The sequence below is a fragment of the Rhinopithecus bieti genome, unplaced genomic scaffold (assembly GCF_001698545.2).
Source record: "Rhinopithecus bieti isolate Rb0 unplaced genomic scaffold, ASM169854v2 scaffold_36840, whole genome shotgun sequence".
Taxonomy (NCBI): Eukaryota; Metazoa; Chordata; class Mammalia; order Primates; family Cercopithecidae; genus Rhinopithecus; species Rhinopithecus bieti.
Genome location: NW_016816502.1, coordinates 114,080 through 127,912, shown reverse-complemented (window position 1 = coordinate 127,912; position 13,833 = coordinate 114,080). Strand labels below are relative to the sequence as shown.

The window sequence follows — 13,833 nt, the reverse complement described above, 5'->3', positions numbered from 1 at the left end:
TATGTCCTTGGCTAGAGGATAGAGGTTAATTTTCAGGCATCTTTCAAAGACATGAATTGACTTACAAAGAATGAGTTTCTGTTAGTATGTGACAGTGAGGATCTTTAAGGTCAGACTGACTTCCAAATAGCTATATTAAAAAAGAAAAATAATAGCTAACGAGTTAGCTTGGATGCTTCAGATCAGAACTACTCATCTGCAAAAAAACCCAACTAACCAACCCAGATTTAGTTATGGGAATAAAAGTAAAAGGGTATGAGCGGGGTAGGCCTTAAAAATATTATTAGCTTTTTTTGAACAGCCTCTTTAGGGTACACAGTATACATCTCTACCAAGAGTCTCTAAGTTTCTCATATGCTATTATTTTTCAGGAGCAGGTCTCTTATGTATGTACGTTTTGTATCATTTGACATCAAGAGAGAGATATACACAGTGTCACCCATGTGATGTTCTTGCTGAAAATACCTGACTCTATGTTGGTTTAACATTATTAAATTAATGTTGATTTTCTTAGGTGGGGTTCAGGTATTATGATTGTATAAAAATGTCCTTGTTTTTAGAGACACACACCAAAGTATTTAAGGGTTAAATTTTATGACTGCAGCCTACTTTTTTGGATGTTTGGCAGAAGGGAGGTATGGGGGTGGGAGAGAGAAGGAGCAAAAGTGGCAGGGAGAATGTGGCAAAATTTTAACAGTTGATAAATCTAGGTAAAAGGTATTCCGTGTTCATCATCGTCCTTTAAATGTTCAATGGCTTTGAAATTTTTGAAAACAAATGATTCTTTAAAAAGAAGAATCAGGTCATAAGAGAGAGTATCATTCTTGCATAAAACTCTTAAATTCGCCTGGCGCGGTGGCTCAAGCCTGTAATCCCAGCACTTTGGGAGGCCGAGACGGGCGGATCACGAGGTCAGGAGATCGAGACCATCCTGGCTAATACGGTGAAACCCCGTCTCTACTAAAAAATACAAAAAACTAGCCGGGCGAGGTGGTGGGCGCCTGTAGTCCCAGCTACTCCGGAGGCTGAGGCAGGAGAATGGCGTGAACCCGGGAGGCGGAGCTTGCAGTGAGCTGAGATCCGGCCACTGCACTCCAGCCTGGGCGATAGAGCGAGACTCCATCTCAAAAAAAAAAAAAAAAAAAAAAACTTTTAAATTCAGCCTAACAGATTCAACAGAACAAAGCTTTCACATAGCTTTTTGCAAAATTGATTCACTGTACTTCTTTTTAAATGGCAAGGCCATTGATTCACTGTACTTCTTTTTAAATGGCAAGGCCAACTTCTAACCCCAACATAGGTTTTTTCATTTTCCATTCGTTCTTTATGAGTTTGAAATTTGAACCTGAAATTCCTTTAACAGGGAATAAAATTTTATTCCTAAAAACCCTAGCACACTAAAGAATTGATACTAAGATATAACTAAATGATCACTGCTTTAAATTTTATAAAATATCTTCCCCATATCTTTATCTACATAACTCTTCACAAAAATCCTGTTAAGGAAACTTTTATCATCATCCCTATTTTCAAATCTAAAAAACCTAAACTGAGGTGGAGTAAGTGATTTGCCCAAAGTTACAACAGCTAGTAAGTGACAGAACTAGAACTTAACCCAAATTTTCAGATTCTAAATCCTATCCTATGCTTTCTATGTACTATGCTATTTTAACAGCAATATATACAATTTTTTCAATAGCTTACAATAAAATATATACATATACACACATATATTATTTTTCATAACCCTGTGAAGGAATTAAGACATATTTCATCCTTGTTATTTTATAAATGTGGCACAGAGGTTGAGTGACATTCACATGGTCACACAGTAGGACTTCTGAATCCTGTTTGAATTGGGGAAAGCTATTGGGTATCTAAGGAAGCACTAACTCACACTGCCTCAAAACAGATACACAAGGTCAGGTAAGTGATTGTCCATGTATAAACCACTTTTAGATAGTTAGATAGAAACAGGTATTTCCACGGGGGAAAAAAAAGCACAAAAGCTTGCTGATTTTACAACGTTGGTCTTTGGTGTGTTTATAGCAGAAAAGGATGGCATAAATAATCAAAACTGATCATTAAAACAATTCAATATGGGAGTATACGGTGAAAATGTTAAAAAAAAAAACCATACCCATTTTGAGGTCCTCCATCATTTATCACATTTAAGTGAGATAACTGCTTTTCAAGTGGAGTTTATAACTTGCATTAATTCTTAAAATAACATCTGAAAAGAAAATAAAACTAAGTTTCTTAAAGTTCTACTGAAATAGAATATGTAAATATCTGAGTTATCAATATTAAAGAAAGTATTTTTAAAAACCAAAACCTTTGCTTTGGCATATACTTTTAAAATCCTCCCCTGAAAGTATTGTATTGCTATTTCACTACATTTTTTCTCCTTAGTTGGATAAAAGCTTTCTAATCTCCTTAGTACTCCTTTTTGGAAAGAAAGCCCGTAAGTGGGATCAACTGTGACAGGTAAAATAATAAAAGTAGTGGGGAATTTTGTAATATATTAAGTAGGAAGTTGATAGGGGAAAGAATGTCATAATGTTAGAGGCAAAGGTACCTTCGTGCTTCTATTCTAGTGAAATCACTTCAAAGTATTTTATTGTTCTCGCAAGCAATGACCCAATATTTCTTTGGGAAATACCTAACCTAAAATTATATACAATGAATTTATAAAATGATTTTGTGAAATAACATTGTCTGTGGGGAAAATATATACAATAATCTATGGAAGTTTTGTGGAATTACTAGTATTCAAGTGGCAATAGTGACATAAAATAACATTTGCCCAGCTTTGACAAGAGTACCCTTTATGCCACAGATAAAAACACATGAAGTACCTGTATGCCCAGCTCTCTGATCTGGCTAAGTCCTGCTCTAAATTAGAACTCAGATGGCAAATCCAGAAGGTCAGAATGTCAGAGGTGGAGGATCTTACATGTGGAATGGAAAGGATGGCTTGGCTAAGAAGAAATTAGAAGGAAAAAGAAGACGACCCTAGTGGGTCTGCCATATTTTATGGCTCCCCTTCAGTCCTCAGTGAGTCCCAAAGGAGTTCCATGATATTTATTCATGAGTTTGGTATGATTTATGAAAACCTAGGGAAATATGAAGAAAATGTTACTAGCTAGTATAGGATGAAGTTTGAGGTGGCACAGGAAAGGAGACCAGCAGGAGCAACAGCAGGCAAGAGATACTAAGAAAGCCACCCTCTGCTCCCAAATGCCATTTCCATGCACTCAACCAAGTAAGAGAGACAAACTGAAATAAACAAACTTGTCTGAATAGCAAAAATCCCAGTGAAAGTTAAATTCCTTAGTCATACAGCAACTAGACTTTAATATGAGAGCATTTATTCTACAAACTAGGCACACTTAGTATGGAGGAAATAAGCTAACATTAATTTAAAAAAAAAAAAACTGGTAAAAAAGAGAATACTGGAAACTTCAAAGTTCCAGGAGAGGGGAACAGGGGTGTAGGGGGTAGAGTTGTTACTGAAGAGTGAAGCAAACTCTGTGATAATACTTTTGTAGGGGAATACAGTAGAGATAGAAGGGTGGATACTTCATAGCTGAGAGGTGCCAAAGGCTCCCCGACCCTGCATTTTGCTCTTTTTCCTAGTTTGTCTTTACTACAGATCACTTATGCTGATCTAAGAATAAAGCAGATTGAGTTAATTACATGTGTTAATCTTATTAACTTTATCACTAATTCTTCCCATAGCCAATTTGAATTACAATCACCATAACATATTTTGCTACTAATTGATAAGGGCCAACTCTAATTTTCCAAGGAACGGCATAATAAATGACGTAAGTAGAATCTGGGACTACTGATCATGGACAAACAGAAAACCTACTTTTTAGAATTGTTTATCATATAGCAAAGCTATAGCTCTGGTCTGTCACTGCAAGGAGCACTTAGAAATTAGAAATTTTTATCCATGTTCTACCAGTCAATATAACGATGTAAAAAAATGATAATCATATTGGAACATGAACAGCTTAACTGTGCCAAAAGCATGTAAAACCACCCCAATTCTGCAGATATTGTATGTTATATATACATGAATAGTTTTAGGAATCACTACTCACCTGTGTTTGTTCTTCTGGAAGGAGATCAAATATAGCTTCGTGCATTTTTGTCATTTGCTTACAAATATTCCTGAAACAGGCAGAAGGAACGGGAGCCTTCACCTCATACTGGTAGGGAAAAATAATGGTAATTATGGTCATGTCCTCTGAATTGCATAATGTCTCCACCATTCCCTGAGACCTATATTTACTGTCCCTCCACATATCCAATTCTGGCATAGTACTCAAGCTTACACTTTTCAACTGTGATCTGCACTACGCATACAAATCTTGAGAACCTTTCATTCAATATCTTAATCCACTTTAAAGGAGCTAAAATAGCTCAGTGACTAAGAACAAAGGCTGCTTCCAATCTTAAAACAGACTGTTGGGTTCAGATCCCAGCTCCTCCCATTCTAAGCTACGTGATGTTGGGCAAGTTACTTAATTTATCTATCTCAAAGGGCTGCTGTGAGAATTAAAATTTTAAGAGGACTCATAAGAATGCAAAACAGTACTTGATACAAAGTAAGTACTCAAAAAAATGTTAGCTACTAATCTGGCTCAATATACAATGTAGCCCCTCCAAATAAACAGATTATGTTTTAAACAATTTAAAAACTAGCCAGGGCATGGTGGCAGGCACCTGTAATTCCAGCTGCTCGGGAGGCTGAGACAGGAGAATTGCTTGGACCTAGGAGGTGGAGGCTGCAGTGAGCCAAGATAGCACCACTGCACTCCAACCTGGGCGACAAGAGTGAAACTCTGTCTCAAAAAAAAAAAAAAGAATGTGTGAACATGATCATACCTGAAATCAACAGAAAAATATGGCAGAATTAAGATGTTTTTTATTTTGTAGGTGGGTCAATATAGTAATCATATTTTACCCTAACACTAAAAGGAGGATTTTTTTTCAGCAATGTTCTATGCTAAAAATTTAAACTTAGGTAAATTCATTTTACTATTCCTACATATGAAACAATATGGTAGTATGACTTTAAAAACCATCTTTTAGCTTATATTTTAGAATTCACACAGCTGAAATTATATACCATTTTATTTATAAGACAAATTTAGGCTAAATACTATATTTTAAATGTACTAATTTTATATTAGTATGCTTCATTAGAATGTACTAATATACACTAGTTTATTAAAATGTGATGAGTTCCAATAAACTGCTGTAAAAGAACTGTGTATAGATCACTATGTAACTGAATTAAGCAAAGCTGTGACCACCCAAACCCAAGGGTTTGTCTCTCTTCACCCTAGAAAGATATCAAACATCCTCTTATCTTTGTATCTTCTTTTATTAATAACAGCTTTGAGATATAATTCACATACCATAAAATTCATTCTTTCAAAATATAAAATTCACTGGGTTTTAGTAAATTCATAGTTACACAGCTATTACTGCTAATTTATAAACATTTTCATTACCTCCAAAAGAAATTCCAAACCCAAAAGTTGTCCTTCTGGACTCTCCCTTTTCCCCAGCCCCTGGCAACCACTAATCTACTTTCTGTCTCTGAATTTGCTTATTCTGGACATTTCATAGAAATGGAATCATACAATATGTGGCTTTTTGTGACTGGCTTCTTTCCCTAAACATAATGCTTTTGTTTATGAATGAATCAGTACTTCATTTCTTTTTTATTGCTATTTATTTATTTTTAGAGACATGTCTCACTCTGTCACCCAGGCTAGAGTGCAGTGGTGTGATCATAGCCCACTGTAACCTGGAACTCCTGTGCTCAAGCAATCCTTCCACTTCAGCCTTCTGAGTAGCTAGGACTACAGGTACACACTACCACACCCAGCTTAAGCATTTCATTTCTTTTTACAATGTTTTCAATGTTTTCAGTACACTTGGGTATATACCTAGTAGTGGAATTACTGGGTCTTATGGTAACTCCAGGTTTAATCTTTCGAGGAAATGCTAGACTGTTTTCCAAAGTGGATGCATCATTTTACAATATTACTAGCAGTGTATGCAGGCTCTAATTTATTCTCCACATCCTTACCAACACTTGCTATTTTTTTTTTTTTTAATTTTAGTCTCCTAGTAAGTATAATTTATGGTAACATCCTCTTAACTACCAGGGCCCCTGTACTGGGTTGAATAGTGTCCCCTCAAAATTCATGTCCACCTGGTACCTCATGAGGTCATAATGGATTAGAGTGGGACCTAAATCCACTGACCGGGGTCTTTATACAAGAAAGAAGAGAGAAATTCAGACACAGAGTCACACACAGAGGGAAGACAACCATGTGAAGACCAGGCAGAGAGACCAGGATGAGGCAACTACAAGCCAAGGAATGCCAAGGACTGACAGCCACCACCTGAAGCTGGAAAGAAGCAGGGAAGAATTCTTCCCAGGAGTCTTCAAAGGGAGCAGAGCCTGGCCCACACCTTCATTTCAGACTTCTAGGCTCCAGAACGGGGAAAGAACAAACTTCTATTAAGTCATCCAATTTGTGGTAATTTATTATGGGGGCCCTAAAAACCTAAGATACTCCCCCAAACCTTCCTTCACCCTTGCTTTTCCTAAAGGTGCTATTCTTTCTATATTACCTTTACACATTTCTTTAGTCACCTAAACTTGAGATTGTACTTCTTTACTCTCAATTTATAAAATTTGGTTCCTGCCACCAGCCAACTACCTTCGTCTACTACCTGTATAACACTCTTCTGAAAGTGTGTATATATGTACGTGTGTGTGTGTGTGTGTATGCTTGAATGAATGTATCAGATTCACTGCTGTCTGGAGTGTACAAAGATGAAACAAAGTCCCTTTGGGGAGATAACTGTCTAAAAGCTGGTTGGTGTTCCAAAAAGTGGACAATGAATGCTATAGGAACTCAAGTGAAGGACATTTACACAATGATGTCTAATGGCTTCCCAAGCTGCCCCCCTGAGGTGTTCAGTCTTCAAAGGGGAAAAAAAAACCAGGTATTCCAAATAGAGGACACGCCATATCATCTCAAATCTGTTTTGTTTGTTTTTTTGTTTCCTTGAGATGGAGTCTCACTCTGACGCCAGGCTGGAGTGCAGTGGCACAATCTCAGCTCACTGCAACCTCTGCCTCCCAGGTTCAAGTGGTTCTCCTGCCTCAGCCTCCCGAGTAGCAGGGACTACATACAGGAGCTCGCCACCCCGCTCAGGTACTTTTTTGTTTTTAGCAGAGATGGGGTTTCACTATGTTGGCCAGGATGGTCTCGATCTCCTGACCTCGTGATTCACCAGCCTCGGCCTCCCAAAGTGCTGGGATTACAGGCATGCGCCACCACACCCGGCCTCAAATCTGTTTTATATACTTTCTGATTAATACTTCTAAAGTACCATTCTAATCATATGATTCATTGATTAAAAAACTTTTATTTAAAATTTAGAAAGCTGCAATAGAACATTGCTACTACCTTAACAATACAAAAAACTAAGATAATCTATAAAATCATAATTTTTCTTGACATCAGAGAACAGAGATCAGGGGAACCAAGGGAACTAATTCCAAAGACTGAAAAGGCCCTCTGAGGAGAGGTGATACACAGGAACTGTCTCACTTTTGGCAGAGCATAAAAACAAGAGGTAACCACAAGAGAAGCAAGTAAGAAGAAAATAACTAAAATTTTAACAGATTCCTAAAGGCCAAACGTGGGCTAGGATAGATTTATGATAAGTGAAAACCCTAGCCATAATGAGAGTCTGCACTCATGCACATTTTACTTCACGGCCTCCAGGAGGTACTCAGAAGAAACAGGAGGATCAAAGGGAGACGACCATATAAATCCACTCTCAGTAGCACAGGTATTCAGGAGGTGATTAGTTGCCACAAGGGAATAGAAACAAATGCCATCCATTTCCCCCAAACCCTATTTTCATACAAAGTAAAAGGCCTAAGTCACTGAGAAGGGGCACCAAACTTTCACCACTGGGGTCACTGTGTGAAGGCAGGAACAAAACATGCCTGCTCCTGGGCTGGGCATGGTGGCTCATGTCTGTAATCCCAGCACTTTGGGAGGCCAAGGAGGGTGGATCACCTGAGGTCAGGAGTTTGAGAGCAGCCTGGCCAACATGGTGAAACCCTATCTCTACTAAAAATACAAAATTAGCTGGGCATGAGGGTGCATGCCTGTAATCCTAGCTATTCGGAAGGTTGAGGCAGGAGAATCGCTTGAATCCGGGAGGCAAAGGTTACAGTGAGCTGAGATTACGCCATTGCACTCCAGCCTGGGAGACAAGAGCAAAACTCCGTCTCAAAACGAAACGAAACGAAAAAACATGCCTGCTGCTGAAGGAAGGGACAAAAACACCTGAAGCCCAGGATCTTGCACAATCAAAGCAGAGGTTGTGAGCAGAAGTATGGGCTCCACATTCAAGGCCAGGTATATAGACTCTACCTAAGATGGAGACCAGACAAGAAGAACAGATATTTCCCCTATTACCCTTAAGAGCCCAGCACTGAGAGTCTAGAGAAAGACTCCTGCTCTATAGTGCAGATGTACAGAGATGACTAAAAGATGAGGGTGAAACAAACACTGAGAAAAACCCTCTAACAACACCTCAGGCCCTACATTAAACACAAGGGAGTAGCAGCCTACTACTGAAGGAGGTGGAAGCCTCTGGCATACTAAGGATAACAGCAGCAACAACAAAAGAGAAACCCAGCTTGATTATTGAATAATTTGATTCAAACCATAACAAAAATAGCCTGACAGAAGAGGCAAGTCCATTTCCATGCATAAACACTATTTCCCTCACAGTCTCTACTGTTCTTCTACATACAAGGTTCAGCATTTAATTAAAAAATTACAAAATATACAAAAAAGAAAACAATATCCCACTGTCAAGAAACAAAGCAACCAACAGAATCAGACTCAGAGATAATCCCGATGTTGAAATGATTAGAGAGAGACATAAAAATAACTGATTAGACCAGGTGCAGTGGCTCATGCCTGTACTCCCAGCACTTTGGGAGGCTGAAGCAGGTGGATCACCTGAAGTCAGGAGTTGAGACCAGTCTGGCCAACATGGCAAAACCCCATCTCTACTAAAAATACAAAAATTAGCTCAGTGTGGTGACGCATGCCAGCTACCCAGAGCTGAGACATGAGAATTGCTTAAACCCAGAAGGTGGAGGTTGTAGTGAGCTGAGATCATGCAACCGTGCTCCAGCCTGGGCAAGAGTGGGACTGTCTCAAAAATAACATAACATAACATAACATAACATAACATAACATAACATAACATAACATAACTAAAATAAATAAAATAACTGATTAACATGTTAAAGGATCTAATGAAACTGAAATCTCAAGGGAGAAACTGAAACTATAAAAAAGGAAACACACAACAGGTTCAAGAAGTGCAGAAGAAACTCAAGCATGATCAAAAACACACAAAACTTAGACACATCATAGTGAAACTGCTGAAAATCAAAGACAATATTTTGAAGGCAAATACAGCAAAAAACAAAGAATTACAGCAGACTTCTTGTTGAAAACTGTGCAAGCCAGAAAACAATTGAACTGAATTCTACATCTAGCAAAACTATCTTTGAAAAATGAAGAGGAAATACAGGCTTTTTCAAACAAAAACTGAGGTGATTCATTGCTGGCAGTATATACATAAGAAATATGCATGGAATGTTTTCAGGCAGAAGAGTATGGTATTGGACAGATCCAAGCAAAGTAATGAAGAGCTCCAAAAATTTACCCTCATTTTTTCATAAAAATGAGGATAAATATAAAAGGCATTGTTTTCGTCATTTTATCACTTTAAAAGATAACTGATAATCTAAAGCAAAAACAGTGGCGAGGTATCACGGGTTTTATAAAATACATAGAAGTAAAATGTATAACAACAATAGCACACAGTAGGAGAGACAGAAAACAGGTATCCTATCATAAAGTTCTTATACAATCAGGGAAGTAATGTCACCATATTATTTAAAGGTAAACTTAAAGATGTATGTTATAATCCCTAGAGCAGCCACTAGAAACAAACAGAAATATAGCTAGTATACCAACTTTAAAGATTAAACAAAATGAAACTATAAAAGACATTTAATCTGAAAAAAGAGGGGAAAATCAGTCAAAAAACAGAAGGAACAAACAGAAGACAACTAGCAAGATGACAGATTTAAATCTAACTATATAAAAAAATTTAAATGGTTTAATAGGTCAATAAAAGACAGCAATTGTCAGACTAAGGCAAAAAAGCAAGATCCAGCTTCATTCTGGGTATAAGAAACTAACTTTAAATATTAAGGCATAGATATGTTAAAAACAAAAGGATAGTAAGAGAAACACTATAAAAACACTATTCAAAAAAACTGGAATGGTTACATTCGTATTAGATTATGTGCACTTCAAAAAAAGGAATATAACCAGCCGTAAAAAGGATATCACAGGCTGGATGCAGTGGCTCATGCCTGTAATCCCAGCATTTTGGAAGACAGAGGTGGGTTGATCACCTGAGGTCAGGAGTTCAAGACCAGCCTGGCCAACATGGTGAAACCCCATCTCTACTAAAAATACAAAAATTAGCTAGGTGTGGTGGTGGGCACCTGTAATCCTAGCTACTTGGGAGGCTGAGGCAGGAGAATCATTTGACCCTGGGAGGCAGAGGTTGCAGTAAGCCGAGATTGCACCACTGCACTCCAGCCCAGGCAACAGAGCAAGCCTCTGTCTCAAAAATAAAAAATAAAAAAATAAAAAATAAAAAAGACATCACATAACAAATATTAATAAAACACAGTAATCCTAAATGTGCATGTATGCAGCAATAGAACTTCAAGATACATATAACAAAAACTTGCAAAGATCTGAACACAAAAACAGATAAATTTACAATTATAGTAAAAAACTTCAGTGCTCATCTCTCAGTAATTGATATAACAAGTAGACAGAAAATCAGTAAGGACAGAAAAGACCTAAATAACACTACCAACCAACACCACCTAGTTGATACACACAGGACACTCTACCCAACAACAGCAAAATACACATTCTTTTCATTTGCATGTGGAACATTAGCCAAGATATTCTTCGGCCACATTCTGGGCCCCAAAAGAAATCTCAGACATAAAATAACTGGAGTCATACAAAGTTTGTTTGCAGACCAAAAGAGAATGAGACTTGAGATCAAAACAAAGATTGCTGGAAAAGCCTAAAATATTTAGAAATTAAGTAACAGACTTCCAAATAACCCAAGGCCAAAGAAGAATCACAAGAGCAATTAGAAAATATTTTGAATCAAATAAAAATAAAAGCACAGAGTATCAAAATTTACAGGACACAGCAAAAGCAGTACACAAAGGAAAATACAGAGCACCAAACGCTTACATTCAAAAAAGGAAAGAAAGGTCTCAAATCAAAAATCTGGGCTTCTACCTTGAGAAATTAGAAAACAGTAAATTAAATTCAAAGCAAGGTTAAAAGAAAAGAGAAAATAAATAATACAGACTGGAGTAGGAAAATAAAAGCAGAAAAGAGCAGGAAATATTTACTTTTACTAAAAGTAAAAGATCAAAACATGTGATAAACTTCTAGCCAGAAAGGGGGAGTTGAGGAAGACTTTATAAATTAATACCATTACCAATATCAAGAAAGAGCAGATAACACAGATCCTCACTGACATTAAAAGAGTAAAGGAATATTATATACAAGTTAATGCTTCCAAGTTAATAATAGATGAAATGGATAAATCCATTCAAAGAAACAAACTTCCAAAGTGTACTCAAGTAGATTACCCACATAGAACTATATGTATTTTTTTTAAATGAACTTATTAAAAATGTGCCTATAAAGCAAGAACAAAGACCAAATGGCTTTACTGAAAAATTCTAATCTAAAACTTGGGGAAAAAATAATACCAATTCCCCACAAATTCTTCTTACAGGAAACATAGAAGGAAGAATACTTTCCAACTCATTTTATGGGTCCAGTATCACTCTGATACCAAAGTCAAATAGGCACTTCAAAACAAAACAAAGAACCCTATAGACTAATATCCTTCATAATCCCCCCTGCCACACAAAAAAATCCTTAAGTAGGTTTATCCCATGAATGCAAGGTTGGCTCAACAGTAAAAAATCAATTAAGGTAATTCACCTTGGCAATCCTAAAGGCAATCCTAAAATATTTAGAAATAAAGAAATTAATTTCTTGAGACTAAGAAAGGCAGACCATATATGATCATCTCAACAGATACACAAAAAGTATTTGACAAAATTCAACATCTGATCATCATACAAACCTCTCAGCAAACTTGAACAGAAATAATCTTCCTTAACCTGATAAAGGCCTCTAAAAAAAAACTACAGCTAACATCATACTTAATGGTTCAAGACTGAACATTTTGTTCCAACACTGGAGAAACCAAGCATATCTGCTTTCACCAATTTTATTCAACGTTGTGCTGAAAGTCCTAGCCAGTGCCATCAAGCAAGGAAAAGAAATAAAAGGCATACAGATTCAAAAAGATGCAAGATTCTATTTGTAGACAACATGACTGTGCATGTAGAAAAATCCCAAAGAATCTACAAAATTGGCATTGTAACTAATATGTGAGTTTAGCAAGGATGTAGGACATAAAGTTAATACAGAAAAATTCAAGGTGTTTTAATATGCTAGCATTGAATAATTGGAAATGTAAATCTTTAAAAAAATACCATTTACAATAGCATCAAAAATCGAGAAATACTTAGGGGTAAATCTAATAAAATGTGTGCATTATCTGTTTACCGAAAACTACAAAATTTTGCTCAAAGACATTAAAGATGTAGGAGTAAAGAGATAGGCCCAGTGGTGTGTGGTAAACATTTAATGGGCTCGCTGGGGGAAAAGCACTGGTTTGTAGTATTTGTTCATTTCTGTGGTGTAAAGATTCACACCATGCGCAAAGTTACCAGTGTGCTGTTACTGAATGTAGTATTGGGAAGAGATACACAACATAGGTTCTGGCTAGCAGGTGCAATCTGGCTCTAGTACAAAACTGGATATACCCTGTTTGTGGATCAGAAGACTCAACGTCAATTCTACCCCAAGTGATCTATAAGTTCAACGCAATTTCAATCAAAATCTGAGCAGCCTTTTTGGTAGTATTTGATAAGCTGATTTAAAATTTATAGGGAAAAGCTAAGGACCTAGAATAGCCAAAACAATTTTGAAAAAGAACAATATTAGTGAGCTCACATTATCTTATTTCAAGATTTACAATAATGCTAGAGTAGCTAAGAGTGTGGTACTGGAACAGAATATAATCTCAAAATAAAATCAAATGAAAACAGTTGATTTTTAACAAAGGTGCCAATGGAGAAATGATAGTCTTTTTAACAAAAGGTGCTGGAACTATGAAAAATGAACACTGACTTACACTTTGCATTATATATAAATATCAACTAGAAATGAATCATAAATATAAAACCTAAAACAATAACATTCTAGAAAAAAATTTGGAGAATATCTTTGTAACTTGCATTATACAAAGATTTCTTGGCTGGGCACAGTGGCTCACGCCTGTAATCCCAGCACTTTGGGAGGCCGAGGCAGGCAGATCACCTGAGGTCAGGAGTTCGAGACCAGCCTGACCAACATGGAGAAACCTCATCTCTACTAAAAACATAAAATTAGCTGGGTGTGGTGGTGCACGCCTGTAATCCCAGTTACTCAGGAGGCTGAGGCAGGAGAATCGCTTGAACGCGGGAGGCGGAGGTTGTGGTGAGCTGAGATCGTGCCA

General features: G+C 37.0%; 1 protein-coding gene across 1 annotated transcript in view; it reads right to left on the bottom strand.

The window, feature by feature from the left end:
• Nucleotides 1-13,833, bottom strand: part of VPS54 (VPS54 subunit of GARP complex) — a 127,891-nt gene that overhangs the window by 3,590 nt on the left and 110,468 nt on the right. Inside the window, 3 exon segments of the mRNA XM_017854926.1 lie at nt 2,141-2,192; nt 2,195-2,233; nt 4,109-4,220. Of these exon segments, the coding sequence (XP_017710415.1) occupies nt 2,141-2,192; nt 2,195-2,233; nt 4,109-4,220 (203 nt within the window).